Source organism: Buteo buteo, chromosome 5, assembly GCF_964188355.1.
Source record: "Buteo buteo chromosome 5, bButBut1.hap1.1, whole genome shotgun sequence".
In the NCBI taxonomy this organism is placed as follows: Eukaryota; Metazoa; Chordata; class Aves; order Accipitriformes; family Accipitridae; genus Buteo; species Buteo buteo.
Window position 1 is genome coordinate 25,013,592 of NC_134175.1, and position 14,879 is coordinate 25,028,470.

The following is a 14,879-nucleotide window of genomic DNA, read 5'->3' on the forward strand; positions in this document are numbered from 1 at the left end:
AAGGAAATGAATCAGAATGGATGAGAGCTTTGTTTTCCGATAAAATCCTCATAGTTGAATCTGTCTGAAGAAAATGGCCAATACCAAAAGGTCAAATCCTGCCAGGTGCTCTTTTTTTTTCCTTGGGTTCAAGAACGAGTTGTTGTTTTCTAAGACGTTTGCGAACAACTAGGTAAGATCTCAGCATGCACACCAGGGTCGATGCCTGGAAGATAACCTCAGGGACCATCAACCCTGGATGACACAGAGGTGGATGCAAAAGTGAGGGCAAGAGTCAGAGCAGCCTTTCTGGGGCAGGGGTTGTTCGGTCCTGTCCCATGGGAACTTGCTGGTGGGTAGTAAGGGGTGCTGTGGGGCAACACATGGTGGTGGCCGCTCTCTTCCCTTGGGGGACACACAGGAAGACAGCTCTGCACCTTCAGCCAGGTCACTGGGTTAGCCTCTCCCCTGGTCCCATGCCCTGGGCAAGGACAGAGCATCACCCCCTGGACAGGGGGATGTCTGGGGTGTGCTGGGCTGGGCTTTGTGGGGAGCAGGCTGCCAGGCAGGGGGAAAGCCTGGCAGGGATGGGTCAGGAAGGAGAAGGTGTGAGTGTGGGGCTCCTCTCATGCTGGCTACAGACCTGACGCTGCCTTCCCACTGCCTCCCCACCCCAGAAACGCAGCAGCGCTCGGCATGGAAACAGCCCAGCCAGCCCTCTCTGCTGCAAGCACGTATTAATTTTGTTTTCCTCTGCTTCATCCTGCCTTTCCCATTTCTCTCACTGTGAGTGCCAGTGGCTGGGGACTCAAAGGTGAGCCATCATGTTTCACAAGGAAATACCCTGGTCCCACTCTCCTCTGAAACACCAGAGGAAGGGGAAATGGGGGTGAAAGAAAGCAGAAAGAAAGCAGGGGTCAGAGCTCCCCATCCTCGGCAGAGACCATCATCCCCTCTCCACCTCTCCTGCACTCGCTGGTTTTCACTTGCTTTAGTTCCCTGATGAAGATGTAAATGTTAGCTGACCCACCTATAACATGGCAGAGCTTTGCTTTTGGCCCACACAGCCAGCAGAAATTCAGAGCAGTGCTTGATACACCCCATATGCCTATGTGTGCATGTGCATATATATATATATATGTATGTGTATATATATATATGTATGTGTATATATATATATATACACATATATATCTGCATGTATATAGAGGAATAGAGAGTCCCTGTCTGTCCACCCCCTCCTCTCCCTCCCCGCTCCTCATGGCACCAAATCAAGCTGCGGCAGACTTGACAAATCTATTTGGCATGGTTCACTCCACTGTTGCAGCCTGAACCGTGCGGAGCGCCGCACTGACGCAGGGAGGAATCTGCACCTTGAATACAGACATCTGGGAACTTGCCTAATGCAGGAATGGCGGGGATTAATGTGGGTGGGGAATGTGGGGCCAGAGCCCCAGGCACCAGGCCCATGAGCAAGGGGCTTTGCCCCGGTCCTGCTGCGGCTTGGCGGCTGGCAGCCAGTCATTCGGCAGGAAGGAAAAGCAGTCACTTGGATGCAAGGGGTACGCGAGCCACCAAAAAGCAATTACTTATCCTCCAGCCTCGGGAGGTGTCTGCTAAATTGAGGCCAGAACATGGGAATGAAGTGAGACTGGAATAAAGGAGTAAAAAAGGAGAAGTTTGATTTTTCTTCTGTTTTATGAAGAGAGAAAACAGAGCAGAAAAAAGCTGATAGGACTCAAGGGTGAAATCCTGAAATGGTGGCGATTCACGTGGCTATGGGACAGCTTTGGGTTGGCACCAGCCAGGTTTTAGGGTCTTGCTGGAGCCATGTAAATTGGCCCAGCAGCACTGAAACCAACTGTGCTGTCCTGCTCCACCCTGGCTGAGGATCCAGTGTCCAATGCCTGGGACTGCAAGGATGGGACATCTACTTTTCCCTGTGACTAAAACCACCTGATTCCCACCCCAGTTAGACTCTGAAAGGTAAATTTATTGCCAGTGGTTATTTGAAACACTTAACTGTGTATTTAGCCCATCTCTCTGCCTGGCATGTTGCCAATCTCCTGTCTGCCTCGACTTGCAGAAATGGTCCCAGTGAGACCTGAAACTCACGCATTTCCATGGGGTGCCCAGGGTGAGGAGAGATGGCCCCAGTTCACAGAAAGGTCTGCCGCAGTCAGTGGGTCCTAGGAGAGCACAGAGCCTCCACACCAGCACATGGCCACCGCATCAGGGTTATACGTGAGCTCTGCCATGAGCTGCAGTCCCGGAGCCAGCCCGCCCTAGGTCTGGGGGAGCTCAGCTGCTGACTCTCCTATGGGGTGCTGGGATGCCCTGTGCCTCCATTTCCCTACCTCTAAAATAGGACTAACACCACCTCACTGGCACATGAGGAACTTAAATACTCCAAGTATTGGAGGCATGAGACCCTGCTAGGGGCCTCTGCACAGAGGACTCATTCTGGGAAGCAGAGTGAATCTGAACCATGAGACACACTTGTGGGGAAGGGGAAATCACATGGCCCGGAAGGGAAGGAAATGTCTGGATGAATCCTGGACAAGGCAGGCTACTGCATTTCATGCCAGCACTGCCTGTGCCAGCAAATGGAGGGGACAGCTAATTTAACAGAAGTGCTGAGCAAGCAGAAATTGCTGGGACGTGCATGTGGGGGGAAGTGTGTGGGACCCCAGCCACCGAGTTCACACAGACAGATTATGGCACATAAACAGGGAGGACCTGAGCTGCAGCAGCAGTGCTGGTGGGCACTACAAAAGAGCAGGAAAGGGCTTTCCTGAGGTGCCCTTAACCAGGGGACAACCACACAATCAAGGCAAATGACAGAGCAGGACCAGCCTGGCCCCACGGCTGCCTTAACACCCCTCCCCATATACGCCAAAGCTCCCATGCGGACCACCTCGAGCTTGCTTTCCCTGGCCACGCAGCAGCCCCTGCAAGGCTTGGAACGGCTGAACACTGATATTTACCCTCCCTCCCCCTCGTTCCCATCTCTGTGTGCCTCCTAGAAACACAGCAAGAGCGTGCAGCAGCTCCCAGGGCTCAATGCACCCTTGCTGACCACGCCTGCTAGCACAGATCCCACAGCTCTGGCAGCCTGAATTGCTCCTCATTATTTATTGTTCATTTTGTTCTCTGGGATGGTGCGATCCCCTCTTAGGATTTGTGCCCTTTCATTTCCAGGCCTCAGTAACTCCTGAACTACAGTTTCATGTGGTTTTGTGATTGTTAACCCAGCATGCAGACGGGGCTACGGCCATAAAAGCTCAATGAATCTTGTATGGCAAAACACAGGCTGTGAAAGCATTTTCTCCTTCATTTGCAGTCAAAGAACATACTCTTGCCACCACGAAAGATGCAACCGCAGCCAGGTTTTCCAAGGAATAGTGTTTCCTCATTGGTGTGCAGAGGAGAAAGGACTATTTCTGCTCAGAGTATCATCAGTCTTTTAACCCTCATCAGAAAAAGGGTTCCTCACAGATTAAACCCTCCAGGCCTGTAAAATCTCTCTGTTGTCTTCCCTCCTGTCAGCTGCAAGACTCACCAAGGTGCATGCAAAAAAGACAAAAAGGCCTTTACCTTGTGGTTTTTCCCATGTCGGTACATCATCCAGTCCTCCCCATTGGTGCTGACCTCCAGCTTGTAGGTACGGACATAGTAGCCATTCTGGGTTTCTCTCGAGATGGCACCCTGTGTGGCAATGGCTGTGAGCACAGTCAGGAATTGGAGGTCCACCTTTCCAGGGGAAAAAGTGACAAGAGAGACAGTGGTGACCACCTGAGAGCCCAGGCTGGCTAGTTAGTTCCTCTGTCTCTGAAGAATGAAAAGCTGCAATATCAGTCCATATTGCTCCATCTGTGGGCGCACATTTCAACAGGCACAAACCTCCCCAGGCTGACTTCAGCAGGATGCTTGCAGATAGGACCATGGGACAAGAGTAACTAAGGATCTCGATGTCTGTCCATATGGGACCTTCCTGCCTCAGACCAAGCAACAGGATCTGCACAGAAGCTCATGTCCATTAAAGCAGGACAGAGGCTGACTTTTTCCATGGAAAATAAAAGCATAATGTCCAATTAGCAAGTGCTGCAGTTTTTGGTTTTTCCTTGGTTTTTGCTGTTTGTTTTTTTTTTTTTTTTTACAACATGGGTTGAGAAAGGTCAGCAGAGTTGGCTTGGTAGCACTGCCATGAACGAAGAATGAGATGTCTGCTAGAGGCAATGACATTCACCACCTCCCATTCCTAGTGCCCTTTAGCAAGCAATGTCTCATGGCAATGTGACACAGCCAGAAGCCCTGTGCGGACAGACTGTGGCTCTAACCAGCTCCGAGGGAAAGCCTTTGCTCTGTCAGCCCCTACCTGACATTAGCCTGCTCATGCTCCCCCTGCATCACTGATGAGATAAATATAATTCTAGCTGTTTTTTCATGTGCCCCCTGGAGACTTTGGTCCTCAGGCCAGTGGTAGAGTCAGTGGCCCTTGTAAGTGGCAGAGGTCTCTCAGTCTCTGTCAGTATGCTGGGAAGTCCATCAAAGTTTTGGGCAGGAAGGAAGGGGTGGGAGAGGGACAGCGGGTCGAGTCAGCCCTCGTGCAGGCACGCTAATGGGAGAGCCAGCCCACTGCATTTCATGGAGGCACTGCAGCTCCCCTGCTGCTCGCTCCCCATGAGCCACAGAGGCAATAAAAAATCCAACAAGCTTTTGTGGTCAAGGGTCAGTTTACCAGCATGACACTCTATTTGGTGGGGGAAGAGGCGAGGGGGCTGGAAAGCGTGTGTACCTGGAGGTACTCTTTGTTGCTGTCTACATTGGGGGTCCAGCCATTGTCATCACTGTTGAGCCGGCTCTGTTGAGGGGTCCATCGCCCATCTGAGTAGGTGGAGGAGGCACTGATCTGCATGTTGGAGATCCTGCCAGACTCCATCCCCAGCGGCACGTTGCACTGGAAGTCTGGAGTGGACACACACACACATACACACGGATCAGCTTACAGTCTCTGTATTTCACTCCCAAGTGGAAGGCAGCCCTGAACTATCCTCCCCAGCTGACCCCGAGCAAAGCTGCCTGCCTGGAAGGATGAACAGATCTGCACCATCTTGCAGGTTGTGTGCGCTGACAGATGGCACTGAAAAATGAAAGACGGGGCAGCTTTATGTTTGCACGGCCCTCTGAAAACTAATACAGTCCAGATCTTTCTCCCTTTCTCCATCTCCTTCACCTTTGCACAGTTTTCACACAGTTTCCCTCCCCTCCCACCATCTCCATCAAGATGTCCCAAGTCCCCTTGCCATAAAGTTCCCCAACTTCTTGAAGGCTGGAGGTGAAATCTAAGCACGGACAAGGCAAGGAGTAAGGGCAGGCACAATGGAAGGGTGCTTACTGCTGTGCTGCCGGCAGGAATGTCAAGGCCTGGAATGGGCAGGTCTAAAGGTTTTGTGTGCATGTTGAGAGTATGGATACATGTGTGTATGTGTCTGTGTATATGTGCATGTGCTATGTGTGCTATCAGGCCCATAGGAATTAACCAGCCAAGAATATGAAAGACTCTGGTATGCTTTCATTTGAGTTTCCTCACTTCTAAGGCTTTAAAAGTCACAATTAGCTCAATCTCATTGCATGTCTCATATATTTTATGGAAGCTGTCCTGTAAAAACAATAGCAAAGAAAACATGGATAGGAAATACTGCATGGGCCCAAGCATGCTGCTGCTGTAAACCAATGGGGCCCCACCAAACTGCCTGTGTTTTTAATGTGGCCAAGCCAACCCTGGGTGGAAATGATGGGCCAAGTTAAGATCTCAGTGGTATTATTAAAGTTTCAATTTACACCAGCATAAATCAAAACAGGCCTGGCCCTTTAACAGCTCTTATGCTTGATTTCTCAAGCTTTGTGTGTCATTAACATTTTATTTCCCAATCCTTTTAAAGAACAGAGTAGGAAGAGGATTAAAGAACAGATCAACTGAATGTCAAGATAGGCAATGGTGAAGAGCTCATGCTTGTCTGTAACTCTCAGCCTCAGGAGAAGAGCAATCACAACCCAATCACAGAGCAAGAGCCTGTAACCCAGCTGCCCTAGTGCTGCACAACCCCTGCTCTCTGTCATAGGCTTTCAGTGTTGGGTCAGGGACTCCCTCTCTTTCTCTGGGACTGAGGGGTGTCCTGCAGGCTTCTTCCATTGTATCACAGGTTCACTGCAAACTGAGGTCGAGAACTGTAGCTCTGATGTAAAAATACCATGGGAAAACAAACTGAATCTTTCCTCGCCTGCAAGCATTATCACGAAGAATCAGAATGCTCTTCAGTTCTCAAAACACACAACCTACTTCCTCCCTCTACATCAATTTACCTCACTTAATAAGGGATCTAAACCAAATTCTGGTTTGAAATTCTCAGAACTTTAGGCATATTTTAATTAGACAGCCAAGAAATTCCAATTTGTAGTGTGGGACTGTGAAATTTTGGAAAACCAGAGAGAGGGAGAGTATTTTCCCCTGTGCTTTAATGAATCTGCTGCACCTGCTGGGCTGAAGTCTTCCCCTAAATCCTATGGGCTGAGCACATACATACATGAAGGATTCCATCCCAAAAGGTACTGAGAAGACTTCATGAGCAAGTGAAAAGTCAAAGAAAGGTCAGAAAGCGTGATTCTTACTGAAATCTCATTTCTATGAGAAACAGAAAACACACCTAGTGTAACTGCTGTCTGCATTGCTGGTGGGGAACCAGCCCCTGGACATACTCTTCTCTGCCTCACTCTCGCATGTGCCAAGTGCAAGACTTGGGAAGAACAGGTGACACGACTGCCTATGTCATACGCACACATTTCCAACTTACTTTCTGGGACTTCCTGCTGGATCAAGTAGTACTGAGCAGAGAAACCATCTTTAGCTACTGCCAGGTCCGTGTGGAAGGTGAGCGAGAGGACGCCGGTGGTTGAACGGATGTCCGATGGCATCTTAGTGCCACAGTACCTGCCTATCAAGGGGCCTACTGCAAAAGAAAGAGCAGCAAAGGTAATGCCTACTTTTCCACCAGTCAAACCCTCCCAGACCCTCCTGGGTCACCAGCAGATTGGCATTACTCAGCAGGGATACCTTAGCAGGACCAATTGGGATAAAAGAAAGACTTTGGGGATGGGCTATTTTTTACATCCGCTGGCCTGGTGCCATGCAGTATGCCGTGCAGAAATATCTACTGCAGCAGGCGTTGCTCTGCAATTTCTGGGAAATGCTCCAAACTGCTCTGTTTCTCTGTGTTGGTACAGAATAGGGAGGTCCTCCCAGCACTGCATGAACTCACTGCCCTTCCCTGAGGGAGGACCTGTGGTATCTTGGAGTGTCCCATGGGGCTCTTCAGATCAGTGGTTACAACAGAGCAGTAGTTTGGGGTTTAATGCATGCAGCCTTCTGCAAGTGCACCATCCCCACAGCTGGCCACAGAGCACCCCAATGGTGCAGCCACCTCTGAGGTTAGGCACCTTTGGTGTTCAGATATAGCCTGCACAGTTTTGGAGCTTTGTGAGACTCCAAGAGAGGTTGAGGACAGCAGCGCAGCAATCCATGGCTTACCCTGAGGGATGCCGTCCCAGATGTCCAGCCAGTCGTACTTGCAGTCTCCTTCCCCTGTCTGCAGCGGGTCATGCTCAAGGTCGAAAAGCAGAAAGTGGAGGAGGATTTCTGTCTTTGGCTTGGCTATGATGGTGAAGACACAGTCCAGGTTGTGTGGATACTTGTCAGGGAAACCTGGAGACTCAATAGTGCCATTGGAGGCAGTGAAGTTTCTGGAGCAGTCCTCAGACCCTGTAGTGGCAGGAAAAAACCCGCAGCTTTAGCAACAATGCAGTTTAATGTCAATAGCTTGACACTGTGGAACCCCCATTTTGAGCTTAGAGGGGTTGTGTATTCCGTTCTGGAAACATCCTGTAACCCAAGAGCTGTGTGAATTCCTGCAAGGACCAACAGGGTGATTTTTCAAAGCTTTCCACAGGTGGAGAGACAAGGTCCATGCATTCACTGGAATGGACAGCATGGTTCTAAATCCCTGAGACAGCTCTGCAAAAGTAAACTGTACAACACTGCTGGTCTCCCTGCCAATTACTCCAAAAACAGGACTAGGAGAGCGATCCCATCCAAAGCCACCCAAAGCCATGGCAGCGATTTGGCAGGCCACCACCCTGCCATGTCCCCCCCACTGGTGATGGGGGCCCTGGTGGGAAAGGGAGGTCACACCAAGCTGGGCTGGGCTTCCCCTGCCAGCCCTAACCCCTGTGTCCGCCACCCCAAAGCCCACAGAAGGGCCAGCCAGCACACAGAGGGCTGCCATATGCTGTCCTCGCTGCTGCGGCTGCCACCCGCTGGCCACGCTGGCAAAGGGCCACAGCAGCTCCAGTTCTGTCGGAAGAGCCCCCCCATCGGGGAGGGGGCTGCCTGGGAAGGAGCAGAGAGGAGTAACAGGGATGTCATCTCTTTGGAAAAGCTGTCCCCAGGGGCTGGTCTCCTGCAACCTCTACTCCTCTGGCATGAACATCTGTGCCTCAGTTTCCTCTTGAGAAAACCAGGAAGCACAAATATTTACACAGTGAAAGGGCCCGGGGGAGGGTCCCAATGTCTCCACTGTTAGCTGAAAACCCTCAGGAAGCGTGCAGCTAGCCTGTGGCCCCCTGAGACCCATGCAAGGGACGAGGGCCAGCTCCAGCATACATCCCCACGATGTGGCCACGGCAAGAGCGGGGGTAACAGGAGCTGTGGCAGGGGGGTCTCCACTGAGAGGAGGAACAGAGCCCTCTTTCTCACAGACTGAGCTGCCCGCACCAGAAATGCAAGTTATTTCTATCCTTAAGGAAGACCTTTGCATGGTGAGGAGGGCAGACAATGTTGTCTCTTATTTATCGCTGACCTCAGCACTGGCCTCGGCTGCAGCCGGGCCAGCTCGGTGGCCCCTCTCACACAGCCAAGGTGCCTCGGGGTGGCCAGGGAAAGGGGAATTTGTGTCATATTCATACCACGGTGACTTTGAAACCGCTGTGCTGTGGAGACAGGACAATAGGCAACAGAAATCTGCAGCCTGGAGCTATCGGAGGCGAAAGGGGATGTTAGAGAGGCTGCCGGCCGCTGCTGTAACCCGGCGCTAGCATTCACAAAGGTTTCTGCTTCAGTTTCACTGGGACACCCTCCTTCTTCTCTACAAACCCTTCTGCTCCAGCTCTTCCAGGCAGCATGAACCTTCCCAGGACTAATGGGAGACTTGTTATTCAATTCAGCATTAACCTACAGGAGTCAGGCCAGCAGCCCGCAGTAATAGCAGGATCCCAGCACTGCATTATGCAGCGCCTAGCTGGAGAGCTACTCAGGAGAGGCTTTTAATTGACTACCTAATGAAGCAGCCAGCTTTTCTGGTGTGAACCTGTGGGGTAAAACGCAGAGGCAAAAAATAAGGCCAAACACAAATCACAGCATAATGCCGTGAACAGGGATAAGGGTGTACTTTGTTCCAAACAGCTTGAAAGACAAGTAGATAAACAGGGAAATAACACAAGCTCCGCACTAGGGAGAAAATCAAAGCCTAAGCCCAGAGTCAGGGACTGTCCTCTAGAGACAGGAGAGAGACGTAACTATGTCACTGCATTAGACAACGACAGTTTCCTCATGTGGGGCTCTTATTGCATTTGGCATCTTTGTCTACAGTTTGGCTGATAGCAGCAAACACAATGATCAGCTTTTTATAAGGAAGCTGCAGATAATCAACAGGACTCATGCTGGCTTCGGCAGCACAGACCAGCCTGAGAGGAGACTTTGATGCCCAGCAATGGAGAGCTCAGGCCAGCCCTGCCAAACTGACTCACAAAGTGAGCAGCAGGGAAGCTGGACCAGCCAGGGCAGGTGGCATTTTTGTCAGCCCACAGACTGCTGACTGATACCCATCAGGGGATTCAAAGACTGGTATGTAGTTGTTTGTATGCAGATTGCTCCTCTCTCACACCGTGATACGCGAAATTTAGCACAAGATATGGAAATAAATGCTCAGTTGAAAAGAGTTGGGTTTTTAGGTCACCTTTAAGAAAGAAAGAAAGAAGCTGCAGCCACGCTGCCTTTGCTGATGTGGACAATGACAATCCAATGACCTTTATAGCTGGTGACACCCTTGCTGGCTACCCTGACAGCTCAGATGGAAACCCAGCGCTGCCCACCACCCTACCTGGGAGCCCTGGTGGGGACAGGGGCAGGGCAGATGAGGTGGGCTGGGGGTGCTCCTGGATCACAGGCTCATCACCACTCCTGTGCCAAAAACTGCCTTGCCAGCCTGGATTTCATGGGCTGTGGCTGGAAGAAAGCGTGGCTATTTCTGGAGAGAGGATGGCTGCCTGCGGGGGAGGGGGGTGGTGGCAAAATGAGCCCCAACACCACTTCAGATCTGAGGGCAGCTCTGCAGGGACCCACACCGAGGGACACAAACTCAGCTCCAGCCTCCATCCAACATTGACTCTCTCCCAGATCAGCCCTTGTTTCCACTCCCTCCCTACCAGCAGCAACAAAATCTCCTTTTCCCATGAATTTGGCCCCTTGCTGGCTCCCACCCAGGCAGACAGGGTTCCTGCCTGCCATCCCTTTCCACCCACACGCAGCCTGGCCTGGCCACCTCAGCCAGCTGGGCCACTCCACATTGCCCCGTGCCCCAACACACAGCACGGACCCGATGTGAGGGCAGGCACAACCCAGCGCAGTCTGCTGGGCTCGGGGGGGGCCGTTCAGGGAGCGAGAGGCAAGAGAGCCTGAGGTGGAGCGGCAGTCTTCCCACCTGAACACAGGCAGTCGTTGCCATCCTCCGTGCTGGCAACTGGCCTCAGCAAACCGCAATAGCCAGAGGAACCACTAAACTCCTTCAGGACTCATCTGCATCCTAACCATTAACAAACAGCAGTGGTGAGCTGGCTGTACCACAATACCTCAATGGCCAGTTGTACAGCCCAGGCCACCACCAGCAACAGCACTTTCCTCACCCACCTGAACCTCCAGGTTCACCTGTCCTCACCGTTTCACAATGAATTTGGGGAGTCGCATTCCAATCATCTTGCAGCAGAGTCTCCACATGCACATCTACCTGTCACTGGGTTGTGGGCAGCCTGCGCACCTCTGCCTGCCGCACAGCTAGGCCGGGGCCCCGGGGCACCGGTCCCTGTGCTCCCTGCCTTCCCTTTGAAGAGGCTGGGTAACTGACCCCGTTGTGCTCCTTTCTGGTTCTTCACCAGGCATGCACATTTTTATCGTGCTGGATGTGATGACGTGAAAGTCGCATGTGTGTTTTCTTCCAACGCACCACCAAAGGAATGTGGGCACAGGGCAGGCGCCCGCGTCCCCATGCAAAACACACTCTTGTTCCCCTGGTGCGCAGGCACACCTCTCACCCACGCACACAGAGAGCATTTTATTTTCTCAAGCCTCCTTCTCCCCAGACACACAATTCTGGCAAATATTTAGACAGAAACACTATTAAAAGGCCTTTGAGCAGCTTTTCCTTTCCTCAATAATAGTTCGGTATTAAACAGAATTATGAATAGTTCCTCTTGTATCTGCCTGGAAAGGCGCTGCCTCAGCCCTTGACAGCACTGCTGACAGCAGTCCCTTGAAAACCGGAGCTCCCCAGCTACAAAACCCACTTCCAGGGGGAGAAAACACAGTGTCATTGATCAGCCCTGAATCGCAACTCCACAGGAGGGGGAGCTCCATGCACTCCTAACAGAGGGACAATTGCCTCTTAGCCCTAACAAGCTCCACACATGCCAGGGAGAATGGATGTATGTTTCTAGTCCTCGAATACAAGACAGCATTTACAGAGGAACCCTGCTTTTGATGCCACACTGTGATCCAAAAACGCACTATCATACGCCACTAACAACTTTACCTTCTTGGAAATGTGATGCAACAAACCTGCTTAAATTTAAAAAAAAAAAAAAAAAAGAAAGAGCCCTTTATCTCTGGAGAACATGCTAAAAATCATATTGAAAAGGTGGCCAAAGACATCTCCTTGTGAAGATTGTCATGGCAGATAGCCTGGGAGACAGGCACTGACTCAGACACTCACCTGTCTTGTAGATCTCGTAGCGCAGGGAGAAGCCGGCACCCTGCCGTGCGTAGTCCGAGGTGAACTTGATATACAGAGAGGGGCCAGAAGAGATGATGGTAGGAGGTGCTATGTTCCCACAGTGCTTGCCCAGCAGGTCTGCCGCTTCACTGTCCCCATCTCGGATCTCGATGTAGTCATACCTGTGGAGGCAGGTGAAATGGCAGTAAAACCATCTGTCAGGGAGATGCTTCAGGATGCCAGGAACAAACGCAAAACGCTTCTTTATATCTGCATATTTCACACAACATCTTCCAGACAGGTACCTGGGACTCCATCACTCACACCACGCCACACACTCCCAATACATTTTTTGCCTTTTTTTCTGTCTGTTTACATTTAAGTCCCTTCTTCTGTTGCTCCTCCCATCATTAAGGTATTGCACCCACATCCAGTTCAACTTCAGAGCCAACATGCAAAATTTAGGACACAATTTACCTCCATTTCCACAAGACTCCTTCGGCATAGGAGCAGCTCAGATACAACTCTCCTGAGGCTACCCTGCTTCCCTTACCTCTCTCCTTAAGTGCCACTGTGCTACTTAGCACAGCTCCGTTTATTCCACTATTCAGGTGGGATTTGGCCAAGCACGCACCAAGCATTAAACAAATAGTCAATGTTCAAACCATGTGAGCGGGTAGCTATTTTGTGCACTGTCTGACACCGCATTGGTCCTTTAACAAGCATGGCCAGTACACTTACTTAGCACTTGGACAGTAATACTGATCTTCTTCTATTAAGTGCTAACAACGATTTTCTGTGGATGAGAAATGCTGTGTTAAGAGCTGGGTAACCACATTCACTATTGCCTGATCCTTGTACACCCTGTAACCGCAACCTGCCTTTGCTAAACCCTACCTGGAGATGTCCCACCTGCCCACTGGCATGGCTCCTGGGCATCTGAATGGTCTGGGGGATGAACATGTAGGGTTGGAAGAATTGTCTCCTGGTGCAGAGACAAAAGCTTGTTGCAAAGTCTGGCTAGAAGGTGAAACTCCCACAGATTCCTTCATATTTTCTAGGCCATGACTAATGGCAAGGTAGTATCAGGCTCTGTGTGCTGTGAAGAAACAAACAGCTTTTACGTGAACATCTTGTTCTTTAGCTGCTTTCTAACACCCACGCTCTCCCACCCCTCTTCTCCTCTCTGGCCAGCATGCTATTTACAGAAACTGCCCATCTCTCTTCAACTGTTTATTCGCTTTGTATCAACCTGTTTGAACAACATGCTACAGCTCTTCTCAAGGGGCCAGGGAGGGAAAAAGCATTTCCAGGCTGCCAGGAATCTGCCTTTCTTCTTTGTCACAAGATCTTCTGTTTGGGAATGGAGAGTTGAAAGGAGAAGTAGCTTGCTGGATACAGAATGATCCTCATGTGACTCATTCCTGTTCTGCAAAGCACACATCGGCAGGCAACAACCTCAAAACAAACTTACAGGGACTCAGTGTGCTCCTCCACAAAGAAAGATGGCCCGGACGGCTTTGGTTTCACTCCTTTCTGGGACTAAATCAGGCTGCAAGCCAGAAGCAAAATGCCTGCAGATAAAATCCTGTCTACGCCAGACCAAGCACTCAGCTAGCTGCAGTCACCCAGCCTTTAACTTCATTACAGACTCAATTGGCTTGGCCAAGGTGAAATTCAAGCGGTCTTGCGAAGAGGCACTCGCACAGGAAGAGCATTTGGCTTCGTTGGTGGGTGGACACGCAGTGATGTAAATGAAGATCTGTTCCCTCTGCTCGCTCCTCAGCTCTGTGTAGCTCCCTATCACCTCGTGACCCCTTATTACCCTGACACTGTCCAGCAGCACCCTGTGTGACCCCACTAATGTCCGTCATGTGTGGCTTGATCCCATCATCTCCCCAGGGAGGAGGAACATAGAGGGCAGTGTTAGTGCTTCTTCTAAGGAGATTTTTTTCCTCCTTGTCTATCTATTTGTTTAAAGTAGTGCTAAGCAAACAGCAGGGACATTTTGTTCTCTAAATAACTACTTGCTTTCAGTCGCTTGCAGCCCTTCCACATCCGAAGTACACATCTGTGCTGCAGGACTACTGGCTACTACTGAAATTGTGAATATGTGGCAAAAAATTAATTTAGCAAAAACATGAACGTTGGCAAAACACAGTTAACGGAGTGGATTGTAAAAGCTGCCATTTGCATGGCACAGGCAGAGGTTAGCTGCATCCCAGGGAATCACATCTGTTTGTGTCCTCGTGGGGTTATAACTCGCCAACACAGTACATGGCTTCAACTACTTGACTGTAATGATCACAGCTTCTGCTGTAGCCAACACACCAAACATCCTAGCACTGTCCACACGGCTCCTCAAACCACCCAGTGCTGTAGGAGCCCTGGCAATATCAGAAGCGAATTCTGGACCAAGAAGTATTTGCTTATAGAATGGGTGAATAACTTCCAATAATACATACAATTTGGGAATATTGCAATCTGCTCATGGGCAATCTGCTAATGGAAAATTAAAAGAATGAATCTAGTAAGTAAATCATCAGGAAATATTTGCCTCTGAATTAAACCCTGTTTGGCTTCATCCAAGCATCTAACTGAGCTTTCTCCTAGTGGAGCTAATCCTTAATAAATCAAACATTACAAACAACTAAAAAAAGCCCCTAGGAGAAGGTCAGGGAATAATTTTTGCCAAATGTAAAATGAATATAAATGCATTAAGAGTTTTCTTCCCTAGTTAAAAAACTCTTGGCCCAAGCCCTCTACTCCTCATGAGGCAAAACCGTCTTTCTTCAGGTCATA

General features: G+C 50.3%; 1 protein-coding gene across 13 annotated transcripts in view; it reads right to left on the minus strand.

The window, feature by feature from the left end:
• NRP2 (neuropilin 2) overlaps nucleotides 1-14,879 on the minus strand; it is a 93,887-nt gene that overhangs the window by 48,908 nt on the left and 30,100 nt on the right. For all 13 annotated transcript variants that reach the window (XM_075028220.1, XM_075028219.1, XM_075028224.1 and 10 more), the window contains 5 exons: nucleotides 12,078-12,259; nucleotides 7,568-7,798; nucleotides 6,834-6,989; nucleotides 4,778-4,947; nucleotides 3,577-3,732 (listed from right to left, as the gene is read on the minus strand). In XM_075028220.1, coding sequence (XP_074884321.1) covers nucleotides 3,577-3,732; nucleotides 4,778-4,947; nucleotides 6,834-6,989; nucleotides 7,568-7,798; nucleotides 12,078-12,259 — 895 coding nt within the window. The remainder of the gene's footprint in view (nucleotides 1-3,576; nucleotides 3,733-4,777; nucleotides 4,948-6,833; nucleotides 6,990-7,567; nucleotides 7,799-12,077; nucleotides 12,260-14,879) is intronic.